The sequence below is a fragment of the Haliotis asinina genome, chromosome 2, assembly GCF_037392515.1.
Source record: "Haliotis asinina isolate JCU_RB_2024 chromosome 2, JCU_Hal_asi_v2, whole genome shotgun sequence".
Taxonomy (NCBI): Eukaryota; Metazoa; Mollusca; class Gastropoda; order Lepetellida; family Haliotidae; genus Haliotis; species Haliotis asinina.
Genome location: NC_090281.1, coordinates 70626296 through 70646577, shown reverse-complemented (window position 1 = coordinate 70646577; position 20282 = coordinate 70626296). Strand labels below are relative to the sequence as shown.

The 20282-nt window shown below is 37.2% G+C and overlaps 1 protein-coding gene across 4 annotated transcripts in view; it reads left to right on the top strand.

Moving 5' to 3' along the window:
* Nucleotides 1-20282, top strand: part of LOC137274245 (kelch-like protein 5) — a 166931-nt gene that overhangs the window by 127329 nt on the left and 19320 nt on the right. For all 4 annotated transcript variants that reach the window (XM_067807333.1, XM_067807331.1, XM_067807332.1 and 1 more), the window contains one exon: nucleotides 19807-20003. In XM_067807333.1, the coding sequence (XP_067663434.1) occupies nucleotides 19807-20003 (197 nt within the window). The remainder of the gene's footprint in view (nucleotides 1-19806; nucleotides 20004-20282) is intronic.

Genomic DNA, 20282 nt, shown 5'->3' with positions numbered 1-20282 from the left:
GTGTTATACTTTTTCTGTTACATACCTCTATCAAGGGAAAAAACATGTTGGTTTTTTTTTTTAATTTTCGTTTGATCTTTATGACTTCAAGCAAGTGGAGTTCACAGATTTCTAAGATCATGTTCATCCTGGGTTTAGTTGAGAGATAAAAAAAATCGAATAGAATCTCATCTATTTGTCTGTCAAACTGATTGGGACAGTGGGAATTGTGGGCAATCCTGCAGTGGATCATGGCATATGCCATCTGTGACAGCTGCCCTTGGGAATCTGATGGACACAGATTATCTAATTCAAGAGAAGAGTTTTTAATCTGGAACAAGAACGGTCTATCTGGGTTGAGCTGTGGCAGAGTCTGACTGCTTTGATGTCTTCAGACATTGTTCTGTGTTGTGTTTTAATCACACAACTGACATTTTTCAAAGGAACATGCAACAATGGTAAAGTCATGTGACAGCTGCTTTTTCTCTCTGTCTCCATATAATGCAATCCTTTTTTGTTAGGTACCACATTCTTTCACAAAGTATAACAGAGAAGAATGATGACGGTGGATTTTCTGTTTTTTGTGCAGATGTATCTCACAAAAGATATTTTATATGTCAAATGTACACTCACAGCAATAAATTGATAACTAATTATAAAGAAAAATATTAATTTAAATGTTTTAAAGGTGAATGCTGTACATTTTAAAATCCAAATGTACACACTGATATAATATTACTTATGACTGATTATGAAGCAAAAGAACAACTAAAGTGTGTTAATGGATAGTGCAGTAGGATTTGAAGTCTAATCTCTAATGATATTCATCACAGATCATGAATGGCTTCTTCACTGTAATGTAGTGGGAACTTAGTAAGTTCTTTAGTAAGAGTACATTGGTCCCCTAGTGTTGTAGCATAAACATCTGCTACCATATTGTCATATAATATTCCCCTCTGAAGAAGTGTTTATTTTACTATAGTTAATGTTGAGAGCATTGCCACCCATTCCATCAAGTCCTGGTTTGCCAGGGACCTATTCTAACCCAGAAGCCTACAAAGGCTATGAGGAAGTATTATATTTCTACATCACCTGGAATTCGTTTCTTAGTATTTGCTTCAATACTTTCTTCTCTCCATTAATAAAATGGAATAGTCTCACGTTCTCACTGTCCCTATCTCCTGGTGATGCTAGTCTTTTGTCTGATATGACGGTCTCTTACAAAGACGCTTATTGATGTAAGACATGTTTGGAGCTATAGTGACATTGTCTAAGTGTTTACTGTACCAAGTTGCCACCTCCATGTGCAGTCGACACATCACAGGTTTGTGTCAAATAGTAACATGTTAAACAAAGAAATTCTCCCTGTCAACACCTTTAAATATTTCATGATGAGATGATTAATCTCTCTCCATACCCTCACCTGAAGAAAGCCTCTCTCAATAATTCAAATCTCTACTGGAGACCGCACAGATCATTACATAATCAATATTAGTTGCACTGTTACTGGTGTCTGCACAAAATGGTAGTTGAAAGGCGAGCAATATGTCTAATGAGCCATGTTTGTGACAATACCATCAGTGGAATCAGTATTGAGTTATCTTGAACCTTTATAATGTTTTTACTTTCCCTTCAAAACGAAAGGACATTATTTCTTAAGATTGATGTACTTTTCTGTTTCACTTTTACAATTCAATTAGGTCTTGCCCTGATCTTACAATCTTTAATCTTGTATCTTTATTTTCTTCTTGTAAAACCTACATGCTTTATGAGGACATTGAATAACACATGATACTTGACCGATCAGCTCTGACTTTTACACATAAGAAAATGCTAAATGAGATAGTGAAATATTTTGTTTTGGCTCTTGCATGATATGCAGCCAACTAAACCTTTACTGAATCAATGCGCTACTGTTTATTTCCATGTCCATGGCCTAGTTATTAAAGTGGCTGCTTGTCACCCCAAAGACCCAGGTTCGATTTCCTACATTTCTGGAGTTCCCTGACATGATATTGTGGGAATATTGCTAAGGGGAGCTTAAAATCATATTCCTTCAGTCCAAATGATAACAGTTTAGTCTTCTTTAACTGACTTCTCACAGGAAACAAACAAGACATTTGCTCAACCTATTCTTTGATCTGATTAGAGAGACTCAATTCGAAAGGTAGGGGAAGTGTAGTAGTTCTTCTTGATAAGTGACAACGCTGAGTGGGAATGTCAGGCCTTTTTATCCCCCACAACGCGTTTTGTTGTGGATATTAAAATACACTCCCTCTGTCTCTGCATCCATCTGTCTGTGCACACTTTCTTTTCTGGAGCAGAACCCGAAAACCATTCACTATTTCTACACCAAAATTGGCACATGGATAGGTCTTGTGGTGTACTATTGCAATTTGATAGTTTTGGATTTCTGAATAATATCTGTAACTGCAAACGTCTATGCCTGAGTAAAATGCATATTATTATTCCCACAGATAAATCAGCATTTCTACCAGCTGAAATGGAAATTGCCAATTGAGTGGAGACTCCAACTGCAGTTTCTACTAGTAGGATCGGACATTCTACCAGCAGAGACGTCGATTGCAGTCTCTACTAGTAGGATCGGAGACTCAACCAGCAGAGACTCCAAACGCAATCTTTTCTGGTAGAGATTCCAATTGCAATTTCTGCTGGTAGAATCTCCGATTCTACCAAATTGCAGTCTCTACCTTGACATATACAAACATGGCAACTTTGGTGTATATTATTGTATTTATGTTGGAACAATCAGTCCTTTTTGTTTGGCTATACATTAAAGTTGACCAGTGGTCTAATAGTTTGCTATGTGGATTTTTGGTAGTTTTGGATTTCTGAATAAAATATTTTTGGTATTTCCATGGCAGCATGTTTAATTTAGACTTAAGCTGGTGGTAGTGCTACTTTCTAGAACAGAACTTTTAAAACCTTTCAGTACTCATCTTCCTCTTTTCTAACCTGACACTAAAACATCTGACAAAACCATAACTTATAGACATGTTCATGAATATTTTTTTTTTTCATTTCGGGTTTTCATTTCGGGGGATATTGTTGACTTTGTCTTTTTGTTTAAAAATCAGTGTAAAATATCTAGTTGTATAGCTGCAGATTTAGTTATATTAGTGACACATAAGATCTCAGAAGTCCTTTCCATGTCGGTGGTATTGCAAGTTCTTTGCCTGTAATAGCATTGCATGAATGATGAGAGGAGATATATGGATGACCATTAACAGGTGATGTCACACTCCATAACGTTCATCTTGTTCCATGGTCAAATAGTGTTGATCAGTGTTCCATGATCATTGTACAGTAAAATGTTTGACCTTATGACTAAATTTATGATACTGTTTTGTCATTTTTAATGTAAATTCCATCCATTTTAGCAGGATAGGGGAGTTAATTGACGTAGGGCTTCTGCAAATGACATTGTCTAGAAAAAAACCAGTGCTACCCTAATAGTGTACATCCTCAATATCTCCAGGATCTACGTTCCGAAAAGTCTCCACTATACCCTGGATGCATCTATGGCTCAGCCCAATAAATTTATTACCTCCCTTGGCTGGCTTTTTATCCAATCAGGTGTCTACGCTGGGAAGTTGAGCAAACCAATCACAAGTCACTTTCGCTTTTTAAATTCTCTAACCGATTAAACTTGGCAAACAAACCATGCATAGGTTCTCTGAAAGTATTAGATGGATTTCTTGCATATGTTTTAAAAAAGGTTTCGGACCTATAAAGTGGCATGTATGATTTCCCCAAATTGTGAGTCGCACGGCGAGCAAACCTTCGCAGTTGCAACTGCTACCTTTGTTGACACTGGCAAGTTCGGTTACAACGGCGACCACTCTGATTGGCTACTGTGAGAAAGTGGAGTCAGCAAAGGGAGGTAATAAAATTATCGGGCCGACCCATAGATGCGTCCAGGGTATAGTGGAGACTTTTCGGAACGTATACCCTGGAGATATCGAGGATGAATAGTGTAAGGATACATTCAAAGGTTTTGGTGAATCTGTTTTCAAATTGTGACCATATATGCTGATTATATGGTAGGAAATTTATAGCTACGATCAATCAGAAGTCATGTTACATACTAAGTTGAATTAGAATATTGGTTTGTGATGATCCTGAATCTTGGATTTTTCAGTGTCATGTCAGTGCCATATATTCAGTGCCTAACTGTTAGTCTAGTTGTGACTTCCCTGCTCATTGGGGCTTCTTTCAAATTTAAAAGTAACTATTTGTTTCTACCCAAATATATGTATTCAGAGACTAACAATTAGTCTACCATGCAGGCAATGAACCATCTGATAGATTGGCCCTTGTGTTTCTTAAGAATAGATTCACCTGCTCCTTGGTGTATCTAGAGTGATGATCAGCTGGTTCAGCACTGTTGTAGTATCATATGCTGTATTGTAAAGTGCAGTATGCTGTTTGAGGTAGACCCTACTTCCCCAGAATAGGACTGGTGAGTGATGGGACACTGAGTGGAGCATGTTAACTATATCAGCAGACTGTAAAGGCTGTCTTAATCTAAAGGAAGCCTTCCCTCACATTAAACGACTTATGCCTCAATCTACAGAACAATTTTTATGAACAGGATCTCTGCTGCTTTGAAGCACATCACCTGTTTACAGTCAAGATGGCAGTTTCCTGGACTTGAATTAGTTCAAGTAACCTGATCTGAGCATAGAGAGTATAGGCCACTGTGGTGCTTGACCTATCTCTGCCTATACACTTGGACCAAGACCTCCTACTGGGCTAGCAAGTGCTTTCATCATAATCTGCTCATCTCTTAAGTCTGTTGAAATAAAAGTACTTAAAATCAACACAAAATGAATTGAAGGGAAGATGAGTTATAAATGTGTCAGTGTGTAAAATGTGTGGATTTCACACTAAGTAACCCTGGCAGGCAAACTAAGATTTTGTTTGGTTATTTTGTGTAAAATTGGGATTGCCTTTTAGTATTTATTTATTAAAATTCTGACGTTTTATACATAGTATCTTGAATTGCATTCAATTAAATGGTAGGATGCTAAGCATTAAACTTTCTTCCTCTGTCATCAGTGAAATAACTGTTTCATCTACAAAACTTGAAACTTAGCTATTAGACTAGTTATATTTAATTTTAAGTTCAGATATGGAAATTTGTGATCACATTTGCTGCCAATATTTGCTGCCAATTTGCTCATGAGCAGTTCTAGATAAATCCTTGAAATGAATTGAATGTATGATCTATTTACCATGTTCTTTGGCATCTGATCCTCAGCATCAAACAACGATGAAAAAGTAATAACTGTGTACTCTGTTACCTTTGTAACTGAAACCACGTTATATTTTCTCGCATGTGCAAGCCTTTAGCAGGAGGGAGATAGTTATCTGGCATCTGAGATAAGTTATTTCAATGACTGATAGCTAGATTTGATTCCTCTTTTTTTTAACTCAATGCTCATTGTAATCAGTGATCTTAGCTCTGCATTTTAAGTATATATGTTAGTTGTGATAGTACTGGTGATAAGAACTCTTTCTGGATCAGGGACAATGTTACTGAATATATATGATGAAACCAAGCTGTTTAACTGGTCAGCTGTCTTCTTGTGAACAAATATATATTTGTATGACATCATAATGTTGGTGAAAGCTTGCCTTTAGATCAATGAAATAGTATTCAACAAAAACAGATTTTTTGTTACTTGTATCTTTGGGTTGTAGATTATGATTTTATGTCCATACATAATGTTAATGACAAATGTAGCCCAGGTTATTGAAAAATCCAAATATGATGTCCTTATACAAGTTGTTCACTGGTCATGTGAGGGGGAGGAATGGGTCAACTAATTGTCTAACCCAGACGTGTGTATTTACAAAGTGCCACTATATGTCTAAAATATTTCTGAACAAGTTTATAGTAAGAAACAATCAGACCTGGTACAGTGAAAGCCGTTATCTGTCTCACTTTCCCTGAACCACATTATTTTCCTTACTGCATTGCCCTCTCTGCAATGCTATAGCTCTGAATTTAGATTTCCTCAGGTTCTGGTCTCCCTGAGCTATCTTTTCAGTTTAATTTGGTTTATTTATTACAGTCAAAATTATATATGTTCAGAGACTGTGAATTAGTCAATGAAAGGGGTGCCCTGCAATATTGCTAACTATTGCATAGAGCCCAGTATTTTTCTCACACAGCCCATTGAAGACAAACTCTCCAGAAGTCAACTCATTGAATCATCGTGTGTTCTCATCAATAAACTTGAACCTGTTGCACTTTTCTTTTCCTCGTTATCCCATCCTCATGGCAGGTACAATTTAGCTGGAAGCAATACATATTGCCTTCTTCTGCTGTTGTGAAAATATATCTCATGTTCGGGGATGGGAAAAACATGTTTGATTGAAAGTGTTGCTATTTTGTGTGATCATGGTGCAGAAGAGTGATGGTATTGGGAAGAAGGTTCTCATTACTACTATGAAGACTGTTAGACTACTGCTTTGCCTGTAAAAGACTAATTGACAGAAGATCAGATGTCTCATTAAGTAGGTATAGATCTAGATTGGGCTTAGATAGCATCAACTGTTTAATTGAATTGATCTTTTTTGGTAATATGGCACATCTGTTGGATAGATGATTACTGAACATGTACACAATGTTACATATTCATGATTGCTTCTAAATTTGAACCTGAAAAAGAAATGCAACACATCATTGTTTAAGTGAGCCAGGAACTTCATTGGCAAACTGATGTAGTTATTTGAAAGAGCTTTACTGAAGTCCATGATAGCTAGAGTTTCCAGATGGATGGCTGCATATTTGTTCACTTCTTCAGCCCCTCTACATATATCCCTGTTGTCCAAGGCATGCAGTTTGCAGTACAGTCAGATCCCTTATGCATACCATCCCCATGGCATCAAGTCACAGTTTGTCCCTGATTTACGTCCCTTGTGTCAGTACAGCACATGCATATGGTTTTACAATGATAATGATCTGGAATCACTTCAGGCTCTCCTCCTACATCAGGCTCACACATATATTAACTGAAATACTTTTCAAAATGGCATCAAACCACACTTACTCAATCCTTTTTATTTCCTCATTTTTTGGTACCTATGAAGGTCTGGGTTATGATATTGATCTTCGGTATGAACCTGAAGTGTGCTTCTCATTCTTGCTATATCGGGATAACCACTGTTGAGGTTTCTATTTTGTAAGAAAGACCTCTTCCCAGGTTTTACTTTTTATTGTTAAGACTTCTTTCCGGGTTTTGCTTTTTTTAAATTATCTTTTCCTTGTTCTATATGAACATCAACATTCAAATGATATGTGAGTGTTTGAAATCAGTTGTAAAATATCATTCAAGATCAATTTCGAAGTGCAAATGTGTTCCCAAGCAAAGCAGGAATCACAACTTAGGCAGATGCTCTACCACACTCCCACAAGGCCAACAAAGGATGTTGGTTTCAATTATCTATTTACAGTTACTGTAAGTTAAATAGGTTTTACTTGCATTTCAGTTCTTGTTATGTAGCTTCAATAAATGATCATCTAAAATGTAATTATCCATCATTGATGGTATATATATTAGAAACAACAATTCTCAGACTTGGTAGACAGTGTAAATCTATTGGGGTCAGGAATCCCTCCCCAGTTTTACATTGTCTACCAAAACCTCGGAGATGTGTCTTCTCCTATATGTAACCCATGCTTGTTATAAAAAGCAACTAACAGGACTGGGTGGTCTGCTGCTGCCTTAGTTGATTAGTTCCCATTTGCACAGATCGATGCTCAAACCGTTGATCACTGGATTGTCTGGTCCAGACTAAATTATTAACAGACCACCATCATATAGTTGGAATATTGCTGTGTATGGTATAAAACTAAAATCACTCACTCAAAGCTTTTGTGACCAAGATCCTAAAGAAGAAGAAAACTACCTGGAAATTAATCCTGCACAAGTACCAATTTATAAAATTATAAAATTTTCATCACGCAAATGTGATGAACATAAGCTTGTGAAATCCTGCTGCATTCACAGGTATGATTATCATTAAGTCTATGGAGACAAGTGATGTCTCTAACTGATTAGTGAAGAATCCCAGTCATGACAGCCGTCTGAGTCCATGATTCCTGTCTGAGTCTGGTAGCCCTGGCTTGCTCACATGTTACCCTGGTGACTGCTCTCATGGAGGGTGAGCTTAATATGCATCTCACACTCCTGTAAATCCAAATGGACAGGTTTTTTCAGCTGTTGAACTGCTGATGAGCATCACTTGAATCTCACAGATTTGTTCATCAGTCTTTAATAAAGTATTTTCCATGGCAGGAACCCAGGAAGACTCTGTCTGAAAATGTCAGGATTGGTGGGTGAACATGGATATTTTATAAAGTTTATTAGCTGCAATAGGTTTGGGTGAACCTGCTTGTGTGAAATGTAAGAGAATTAAATCTTCAGGGGGTGTTTGTTGCATGGAATACATATTTAATCAGATTTAGGATTCTTAATATGATGAATATACTGAGAAAGGTCTTATTTCAGTGTAGTTCATTACAGCATCCTAAGTATTGTATCCTAAGTATTGTGTTGTATTGCTTAGTATTAATGTATTATTTGCTCTCATATAAAACTTAAATAGTGGAAAGTATGGTGGTGACATACCATGAATTAGCAAAGGGGTACATATCAGTTGTTCCTGAGGGTATATATAGTTTTGTCCCATGGGTGATATGATGTTTCCCATGATGTTCCAAAAGATATATATCAGTTATTTCCATAGGTACCCATCAGCGATTCCCGAGGGTATGTATCAGTTATTCCAATACACATGTATCAGATATTCCAAAAGGTACATGTCAGCAATTCCTGTGGGTATGTGTCAGTTATTCTCATGAATATACATTGGTTATTCAGATTGGTATATATCAGTTATTCCAGTGGGTATATATTAGTTATGCCCTTGGATATATGTCAGTTATTCCAAAGTATATATATCAGTTATTCTTGTTGGTAAAACCAAGTGGATTCTGGAGAAGATGAGGTGTCAAATGCACTTGTGACGTGGACATCATACGTGTCAGCTTGGGTAATGTTTCATGCCATCAACTGTTATTTATTGTTCAGACCTAACCATTCAAGTCCATTATTGTCCAGACCTGACCATTCAAGTCCATTATGGTTTTAATGATATTGCTGACCGTGGCACAAAACATTGACTCATTCCTGATGATAAGCTTACATTCCAGCTGCTGTAATAGCACTGTGACTTTTCACAATAGCAGACTTATTCTCCTACTTTCTTGTTGATTCCCTTAATAGTGCAGGGATTAATACAGAAATAATCAGAATTACATATGATGACCCAGGATCTTCCAAGGACTGTCTGGACAACCTTCAAGGATGTGTGTGATCTCAGAAGTCCTATCCACGTTGATGGGATTTGGTTTTCTTTGCCTGTAATAGCATTGCAAGGATGAAGAGATATCTGGATGACATATCAATAAACACAGGGAGACAGGTGGGAAGCAGGATGTGGGATCCATCTAGATTGACTCACCAGTTATCCAAGAAAGCTAAATATTGATATAGATCTATTGCTAAAGGTCAAGATCTGTGACAGTGTCGGGTGAAGGAGGAAATACGCCTGAGTTATGGTGTAATTTCACGAATTGTTGCTTATAAGGGCTTCGGTTTACAGTCAGTGGACAAATGTGTCTTGGTTTAAGAATATATATTTGCAATTTTCTTGGAACAGCCCAGATTTTCGACATTCATTCACCTTATTGAAACCACCTTTTTCGTATTAAAAGATCTGTTTTTTTATGCTTTCTTCCAGACATACTGTAAAATGGGTAATCAAAATCAGTTCCTTGTTTGTTTATTATCAACCTTTTTCTCTTTGTGGATGCCTTTTGAACAGTCAGTGATTTTCACACAGTATTACGTGCTTGTCTATAGTCATCCAACTGAAAATACAGCCAATCTGACTGAACTTTAATTTTATGTGAGAAATCTAATTTTATTAGTAACTTGACAATTTATGGTGTCACACTTAGTCTTCAGAAGATGGGGTTAGCTCCATGGCATAGTGGTGAGAGCATTGGCATGCTGACCTGGATATGTTGTGTTTTATTCTCTACAGGTGGTTGATACATTTTTGGAGACCTCTAGACTAACAACTAGTCCCTAAAATAAACATATTTTGCATAAGTTCATAATGAAAAAAATAAATACAATGTAATGAAAAGGGACCTTGAGACTTTCAAACTGTGGTAATCTAGACTTGACACATAATCGAGAATTGCATGGGCTTTCTTGGTTATGTTTGTTTAAAGGTCTTGGAGACCTCATAATATGCTGGTGTATCCATTAGTTGAACACAGCTCTTGAAAATACATTGCTGTCTGCTGTATACTCCATCATTCCTCTTCTCATTTACTCGAAGATGCTTTTCTGGTGGTGCAACAGAGGAACTTGTAATCATGTATGAAGCCAAATGTCATTATAATCATATTGTTTGGCATCATTATCTAATGTGGCCCATAATGGTTATTGATGCAAATCATATTTTGACTGGAAATGTTTATTTAATTTAGTTTTGGACCAAGGCATGATCCTTCTTAATGTTTCCCTTGTCTGATCTAAACATGTGTTAATTTGAAATACCAGCCACAAAAAATGTTGTTCATAAGGTTTGAAAGTTCTTGTGTAGTGTTTGTACTTTTTTTAGTGAAGGAGTATTGACAAAAGCATGTTCCCTGTAAAAATTTAGGGTGTTGTGTATTTTCTTTCTAATTCTATGTGGGTAAATATTTGTCTTAGTTGAATTGAACACTATTCGTGTCTTGTCCTACTAATGACCTTCAGCTAATGACAGAAAGAGGATATTGAAACAATCTGCATAAAAAAATGGGATAACCCATAACAACCGTATTTTGGCAGATGTTGGGAACTGATTGTGGGCGCATGTCACAACACAGGTTTGGTGCCAGCATTCCTCAGGTCAGAAAGAGCATGAACATGATCTGGGCAAGTTGTGTTAGCTATGTACTGCTGTAGTGCCTACAGTACATGTACCATAAATACAAACAAATACAACCAAAAAAAAAAAAAAAAGCATACAACAGTTTATTGATTTCATTTGCTTTCTCTCTTTATGCAACATTTGTAAAATGAAGAACAGGATACAACCATGATGTAGGAAATGCTAAAATAGAATACATGCTTAGGGACCCAGCCTGGGTGACCTAGTATCTCTTCAGACCCTAATGTTCTACCTGTTTGCAGATGATAGGGTAGCTCGTTGTGCTGAAGACCAAGGTTGATTCCCCACATGGTACAATATGTGAGACCCATTTCTGGTGTGCCCTTCTGTGATATTGCTAGAATATTGCTTGCTCACTTACTCGTTCCACCTATCTCACATACAATTTCTTGATGCACCAGATCATGAAAAATGCAGGATATGGATTTCATCTATTGTTTGTCTCAAAATCTTTGTAGCCTTATAATTATCTTAGCATTAAAGAGTAAGATAATGAATGGCATATAACACTTAAAGGTCTAAGGATGTGTAAGGAACATTCAGCCTTTTTCATTGTGGCCTATGGAGTGTAAATGGACAAACCAGTGGTTGTCAGAATGAACCTCATGTCATATTTTCAGGGCAGAATGGCACATATTCAGGCAAGCCATTTAGTCTAAGTCACTAATGACAATCATAGGGCACTTGGAGTGTAATCTCTACTGGAATTCTACCAGATCAGACATGGCAGTTTTACTGAAATTCTACTAACTACAACCTCATACACTACCATTGCACTGGAAGACAGTGTTAGTAATTCATGACTGCCTGATGTAATGTGTTCTAAAGCAGATACATTGTAGCTGTATGAAGGTTGATTGGATCTGGTAAATGCCAAATACCCATTCTTTGTGTCATTCCCTCCTGCCAGAGCACAAGGGATGTTACGTTAAAGCTCACTGTTTGTGAAACATTCAATGTGGAGATGGTTACCGGTGTATAAACATTAATGTGTTGAGTAGGAGTCAGGGTAGTTCAGTTTGGTAATGCTGACCCAGAAACAAAAACATTATACTGATCACAAGTTGAAAGTTATCATTAGGTGTATTTTTGTCGCTGCCAAAGTCATGTTGATGCATTCCAGTCAGTACAAAGTTTGGCATTGTCACGGTTTTTCAGAGTGAGATTGCCTCACATGAAAAGACAGAAAATAAACAGGAAAACAAGCACATTTCTTAGGTGGAAATATTTCTTAGTACCTTGAAGAACAGATCTTTTTGCAAAAGGTTTTGTAGAATACATATTTTGTGATTGATAATGTGTGGTAAATTTAGTGAAACGAAAATTGCAGTTGAATTTTAATATTTTTATTTTTTTTAAATTCAGTATTTATTTATTTGGAAATGTTTGAATTTTGCATGTTCACTGGAGTGTGTTTAAGTTATTTGAATCTAGAAAGTTTTAATAAATTAACTGAAACTAGCACAAGGTCTTCACTCTGCAAACTGAATACCAACTATTAAGCATTAGAAGCGATCCTAGAAAAATATCTACTTACCAGAATTTTGTCAACAACTGAACATTTTGTAGGCAGTTGAACCTTGGCTGGTCATTTTGGGTCTCTAGTCTTCATAGACTAATAAACGATATCACTGCCAAGTGAGATCAACTACTGATAATACAGTCTGTATACAACCTGTAAGTTGTTTTGCAGGAGTGCCAGAAAGTGAGGCAGGTCAAAGGTTAGATACAGATAGTTGTTGTGCATGCTGATACATTGACTAACATTTGGTCCAGGAAATCAATATTAAAAATAGAAATATTGATTTAAATGTATGTGTCTTCAAAATGAAAAATATACCCCCAAATGGAGCTGAGAACAATGCAAAATCTTTCCATCTTCTTGAGCTGAGTATAGATTCCTTTTGTATTTAGTTCTCTAGAGTCTTTGAAACTGATGAGTTGATTCAATGTGTATATCTCTTTTCCCTTGTGACTACTGTGTGGTACAATATATTATCTGGTCGGGGCCATTTGGGTTCATCACCTACACTGGATCATGTAACAGGCTGTCAGACCTTGTGAAAACAAGCAGAAGACATCAATGCCTGGACTGGCAGAAGTAGTTTGTCTTGGTGCTCACTAATGCCTGTTAGTTTTGAAACTCTTCACCAAACATTGCCCTTTGCACCATCGCTCATTCCTCATTTGTATCTTGTTTAAGACCTTTCTCATGGTCGAGATGAGGCCAAGGATTAAAAGTCAGTTGTTGCTGGTCATTAAATTGTAAACTCCAAAGTTTAAAAGGGGCATATCCTGCCGAACAATTAGATGCTATCATTTCAAGGGTGGTAGGTGTGGGTTTATAGAAGTGCCTTTGGTGTAACAGATTTATGAAGCTGATTTTTTGTTTTGAGGTTTTGGGGATTTTCTTGTTTGTTTTTTTTCTTCTGTACAATGAATAGCAGCTTTTACTGAATACTAATAGCAGTGGATGGATCATGGTTGAAAAATTCACCTGCCAGGCTGAAGAATTGAGTGTAATTCCCGACAAGGGTACATTATGTGATTCCTGTTGGTGTCCAGAGATATTACATCACTGTATAACCCCAATTGTGGTCACTTACTGAATGATGAAACATGTTAGATGTTTGAGAATTTCATAGGTATTTACTAAGTTGAGTTTAGTCTAGTTAAACTGCCAAAAGTTCTTTTAAAAACAGAAGAGTACAGAAATACAGAAACCAATCTGCCCCACCTCTCTTATCTAAACCCCTATCACTCTCCACTCTGGGATGATGTTCCATGTGAGTTGGGGAGGAACCTTGGTTCTGACTGTTAACATGAGAAGACATTGGTGCCAACAGCTACTGTAAACTTCAGTTCCAGCTCTGTTCCCGTATACCCACACCTGTCCCTGGTGTTATAACATTGTGTATGTTTCCCTTGTGCTAAGAGACGAAGGTGCCAACAATTACCTCACTCCCGGACAACCTGCCAGACTTGAAACAGATTCTTACATGGAAAAACACAAATGTTTTTTCTTGTTTTGCTTTCCTAACAAATTGTGCAGTTTTTAGAATGAAAGCAAAGTAGGGTCTAGATTGTGTGAAATTGCTTTTGTCTGACAGCAGGGAGCAGGATATCACTGTATCGGCAACAGCCATGCACAGCCACGACTACTTCTGATCTCGGCCCCCCTCAGCTTCAAACAGAATCACAGACAAGAGACAATGTGGAACCCCAATTATATTTTTTTATTATTGCCACTCCCCATCGCTGATCGTGTTAGGAGGCAGACACAGTGTCACAATGTGAGTCACTTGTGTTGGTGATTGGTGGAGGGAGGGTTGCCGAGGCTGCTGTTGCAGGGGCTGTTTCCATCACCGCTCCAGTCATCTTATTTAGGGAGCATGGTGTTGCTCTGGTCAGGGTAACCAATTTATGGAAAGGAGATGTTAAGGACAAAGCAGTGTTAAGTTTCTGTGAATTGATGTCTTGTTTTGGAGTGTTTAGTTGTCTATTACTTGGCCATCAGTCTGAAGTCTGATTCTGTGATTCTGTAAAACAGTGTATCTCTAGTAAACTCAGCTGATAATTGTCTACATGCTAACAATAAGTTAATGACAAAATTTTCCCAAAATTATGTATAGTGACATCAGATTCTGTTTTGATGCAGGATATTTTCTTTAAAATGTTTATAAGTATAGGTATGACACTTTAAATACATTTACCTATATATAGTTACAGCCTGTGAGCCAACACAGTCCATGGGACTTATATGTTTGTATACTTATATGACTATAATCCAACATTACTCCATGTGCTGAATAAGAATTTGTTAATCTAGGTCATTTCACAGTTTCTCAAAGTATATTTTCATAACAAAGTGGTTGAAGTTATAAAATAAAGATATATTTGCAAGCTTCTTTTTAGAAAATAAAGCACAGTTGAACAGTTCAGGACAACATGCTTATCATTCTTTGTTAATAGTTAGAAATACTTTACAAGTTCATATACTGTCAGTGCCTTTGACAAACTGGTGCTATTCCTTTGTTCCTGGCATTCTTCAGATCAACACAGAATACAATCATGAAGTTCAACACTCAACCAACTCATTATGTGACATCACACTGGAATTCGGTCATTTGAGATTCCTTCAATTTGAAGAGCCTCTCAATTTTTTATTATTAGCCACTGACCCACTTGAGGCTCCAAATAATGGAGTTTGAAAATCAGGTCACAGATTGATTAAACATTATGTGGACCAGCGTTCGAGGACATGCATGTTTTGTCCTGTGGGGAAACAATGATCTCTTTGGAGTCTCAAGGATGACCTCAAATGACCTGTCTTAACTTCGTTGTTCCTTCGTTTTCACAAGTCACTGACCATAGTTGCGCCCCTGGTATTAGAAATCTGCATGGAAATTAGTTAAAATCCCAGGAGAGAATCTTAGTTCATAATGAGCAGTGACCCATTTGTTTATGTAAATTATGTGCCACTGATGAAGAACTGAAGTCAGAGTCCTTTATATCTGCAGTGGTGTATTATAAATCTAGTTCTTATCAGAGTTTTCAAAATATTGATTGGTGTTGACTAAGTCTTTGATCTGGTTTGGCAGTCTAAGGTTTTGTGAAATGGGAAAAGTTAAATTTTTCGGCCACATGCAAATATTACAGCCAGGATTGTGTAATGGGGCATCTTTGTGAAGATGTTTAAGTTACTCCTGTCGACGTGTAAAGATGACTTTGTGATGAAGTGCCAACTTGTGTCTACATAGGAAATAAGACTACATTATGTTGAATAACATGGTGTGTGCTTAGGCCTCTGTTAGATATAGAAGTTTGGGGCCATTCATAATTCATGGCTCGGGAGGGTGGTGATTATTTTGTTCAGGGGAGGTGGAATGTCAGCAGTTTTGTGCACATGTACTTGGGGGACATGAGAAAAATTTTGTACATAATGATATTACAAAATCATGCTTGATAATTATTGGAGGGAATGAGGGTATGTCGCACTTACTTTTTACATTAATTTCAGGGGGGGGGCCTTCACAATGTACTTGCTTTTCCATACAAATCGTCGTCATACCACCTAGCCATAGATTAAGACAACTATTTAAAAAGCTAGCTAATTAGATGATGGCTGCAAATTGATGAGGCTTGATAGATAAAATTGTGGTATGAGGGAGTTTAACAAACCCAGTTGATTTGCATAGAGCTTGGAGTTCCATAGAGAGTTGTATGGATAATTGTATTTTATGTGCAGCTCTAGATATGAGGAGAATCATATTTTAAGCTTCATTAGCTCTATCAGGAATCCCTTCTCAGCTTTTAGTGCACTGGAAGGAAGGGTTTGATGTGAACTTCAGTCTGACTTTATTCATGGAAGATAAAAGAGTGGCAGTGTTTTATTCCAGTGACCTGCAGCTATGTTAGCACTTTGTTTAAACAAGATAAGCGCATCAGAAGGTTTCATGTATTTGATGTCATTGCAGGACACCATATGACATTCCACATGCCCCAAATTTTTCAGAACTTTCTCCCAGGTCAGGTTGATTGACATTTGTGAGTTTTAAATTTACATGAAGAGCTCTCTTGGTTTGTGAAGATGTGTAGGAAGTGACAGATTTATGTTTTGTATTCTGCAGTATGATTTATTGAAGATTTTCTTTGAGTGTTCTTGCTTTTTTTTTGTTTCAAATATTCCAGTTTAGGACAACAGTACCCCAAGCATGACATAACAGTCAATTAAAATTGGGATTAAGTGGCCAGATTGTCACCAACCCCAACAGCTTAGATTGTTGCTCATGCTGTTAACGACTGACCTGCCTGGTTCAGGCTTCCCTATATAAGGCCTATTGTGACAGTATCACATTGTCTATAATACCACCTACCTGTAGAAACCTTCAGTACTAATATACATACCTACCAATAATGTAATCTGGTGTGAAGGACATCAGCATAGAGAGTTCAAAGATGTTTATTCAGAGTGAGTAAGTTTAGTTTTACGCTTTACTCCAACGATATTCCAGAAATATGGTGGAGGACATGAGAAATGGGATTCACACATTGTACCCATGTGGGGCCTTGAACCCGAGTGTGATGTGCGAACACTTTAACCATTAGGCTACTCCATGTTCAATGAAGAAAGTATATTTATCCTATATTCAGTTCTTCAGTACTTTGTCACAGGGGTAGCTCTACATATATTAGATATACCTATAGTATGGGGCAACTGTCTTTCATACCTCATTCTAGGTACTAAAAACAGGCACAATAGACAGAATATATGTCAGCAGTAACACTGCTTACAATGGTGTGTAACAACAAATTTAGTAATCAAATTATAATGAAGAATGGCAGTGTTATAAAAGATGTTATTCTAGTGAATATGTCATTGCCAGTCATTTTCCGGCTGTAAGGAAGGGCATTTATTTGAATTCAAATGAGAATAGACACATTCACAAATTTAAAAAAATTACCTAGCTAAATTATACCCAAATGCCTCCAAGCAATAACGCCTAGTGATAAAAACATTTCAAACATGTTCTACATAGTCAGAACCTGTTCAAGGATTTGTTGAAGATTTTGTTGACAGGTTTAACCTTTTGTCATCTGATGTCAATACAAAAAAAGGTTAAAAGCAAGTTGAATGTCAGGCAGAGGGAAGTGATGTCAAGGATCATTTTCTTATACTGCTGTGATAGCCTGTTGTAGAGCAAGAGGGGATGGTTTTACTTGGCTGTAGTCTTGTTTTGTATTGCACAGCTCTCGGAAGGAAAAACATAAGCAGACGCTTTCATTTTCCATCACTTTTTTCCACCTGAGGGGAAGTAATCCTATTGTTTGTGGACCTGTGGGAACTATTGAGAAATTCAACAAGAAACATGCCAGAGGCAAATTACCCTCATTATGTTAGCTGAAGAAAAAAAACACAGCAAATGGTTCCTCATAGTCATCGTCCATGTGGTATTTTCAATACACTCTGCCATATGATCATGTGTAGAACTAAGGAACAGATGCTATCAGAATTAGTCTTTGTGGCTGAAAAAAATGGATTTACCTTTCACTATTTTTCATCTTCAAAACTACAGGGAATGTTATCCTCATTTATGTACAAAAAATTACATGTTTTGATTCATGTGCATTGTTTGAACTCTTTTCTTCTCAGCAATGATAGGGATTGGGGAGCATATCATTTTTCATCTGGAATAATTCTTTTTATGTGTGCCTAAAATGCTTGTATGATTTTGTGCTTTTCATAAATGTTTTATTATTAAATAATTGAGTTTATCTGCTAGTGCCTGAAGTGCATAAAGAATATGCTGTTAAATATTTTATTTATTTTATCTGTTTTTGGTGATAGTACAAGTCATGTGCCATTGACAGAAATTTAATCAGCAGATGAAAAGTTGGTTGAATATTAATCATTGATAAGCTTCATGTCATTTTCTTTATCATAGTAGTCTTCAGACTGGTCAGTAGGGTCACCTTGACCTCTGTCCCCATAATTCCATGTGCAGGTTGCTATGTGTTTGGTCCCAGAGGTGTGGTGTCCCAGTACAGGCTTGCTGTAACAATAGGAACACATGTCAATACTCAGCTTGTAACCTAAGCAACATGCTGTTGTATTAGTGTCAGCTGTCATAGCCTGGTGTACTGATATCAGCAGGATGACATTCTCCCCATATCTGTGGACATATGTTGCAATATACATAAGCGACAGTATACGGTCTGACTTTTGTTCATATCTCAGTAGATATTTTGGCGTTGGGGTAGCCTAATGGTAAGGGTGCTGGTTTGTCACTCAGGTTTTATTTCACAGATGAGTAAAGTGTATGACAGTGTCTTACCTGGATCAACATGCGCAAGTAATCTTACTGCTAGGACTTAGTATATAGTAAATCTTGTTAAAGTGTAGGAGTTTGTTAAAATGTAAGTGGACACAGATCTGACTTCATGGATTCGTGAACAAAACCAACATTTGAATTCTTCCCTTTACCTTTTTGCAAACACTGACAAGTGTGGAAAAATTAATGAATCAAACTTGTATGGCAATATATTACCCATTGGCCTGTTCTTCCAGACATTAATTCCAATTCAGAATATCCTATTATTGTCTGTAGAAAAATGATTTAATCCTGTTCACAGATATTATCAAAATGAGCCATCAGTGATAAAATCACACCAAACATAATTTAATTTCACACCCTTGATGACTTTCAGTGTAGCCCTGAACATTGCTCGATCTTTAAAGGTTTCACTGTCCCAGAGTTGTTTTGGGCACAGTGATATGGGAACATTTTCTGACTGTGGTTTTCAACAACAAATAAATGAAAACTGCATATTGGGTGGCTTGAAGTTTATCATAACTCTGAGTCAATTAGAATAATATGTTTTGGGGTTTTTTTGGGGGGGTTTTTGTATTTGCTTTAGCAAAAGAATAGCATTAGAATGTCAGCTATTGCAACTCACCAATCAGGTTTTGATAGTTGTTTCCAATATTGGAAAGTAACAGTAATCTTTGAACAGTTAAGACCTGACCAGACAGTCAAGTGAGTGTAATTGTGATATAGTGACATGCACCAAAGCAGTCACCAAATCTGAACACCCAATCCCATTATTTGCCCCTCATATCAAGCACGGGTTGCTGAAGATGACTTACAGCCCTGAATCTTTTTGGAACAAGAGGAATCAGATTTCGTGGCTTGTAATTATAATTTTGTTTGCTGTGTCCACTTATGTATAAAATCATAACCTTGAGATTGTGCTTGACCAAGACCCTCTTGTATTTTACAGGTAAGATCGAGCTGAAGGAGGAGACAGTGGAGAATCTGCTGTCCACGGCATGTCTGCTGCAGCTGTCGGAGGTGGTGGAGGCATGCTGCAGTTTCCTCATGAAGCAGCTCCACCCCTCAAACTGTATTGGCATCCGCCAGTTTGCTGATGCTCAGGGATGCACCAACCTCTACAAAGTGGCCAACAACTATGTGATGGTGAGTACTCAGGATGGTTTCAGGGATCATTTAACTGTATGCTGTGTGAGGACCTGTACTCAGGCAATGTTCATAAATATAGATGTTTTCAATGAAAACGACAACAGTTCAAGGGATATGTGCTAATGTTTTATGGAAAATTGTTGATATCTTCCACCTTATGCTGAGTAACAGTTAGTGACCTATTCCAGCTGTGACTCAGCTGATCATGTGACGTGATGCTTAGGTCGGGTTAATTATTGCTCACACCATCCACTAATGGATGATCTTGTCTACATG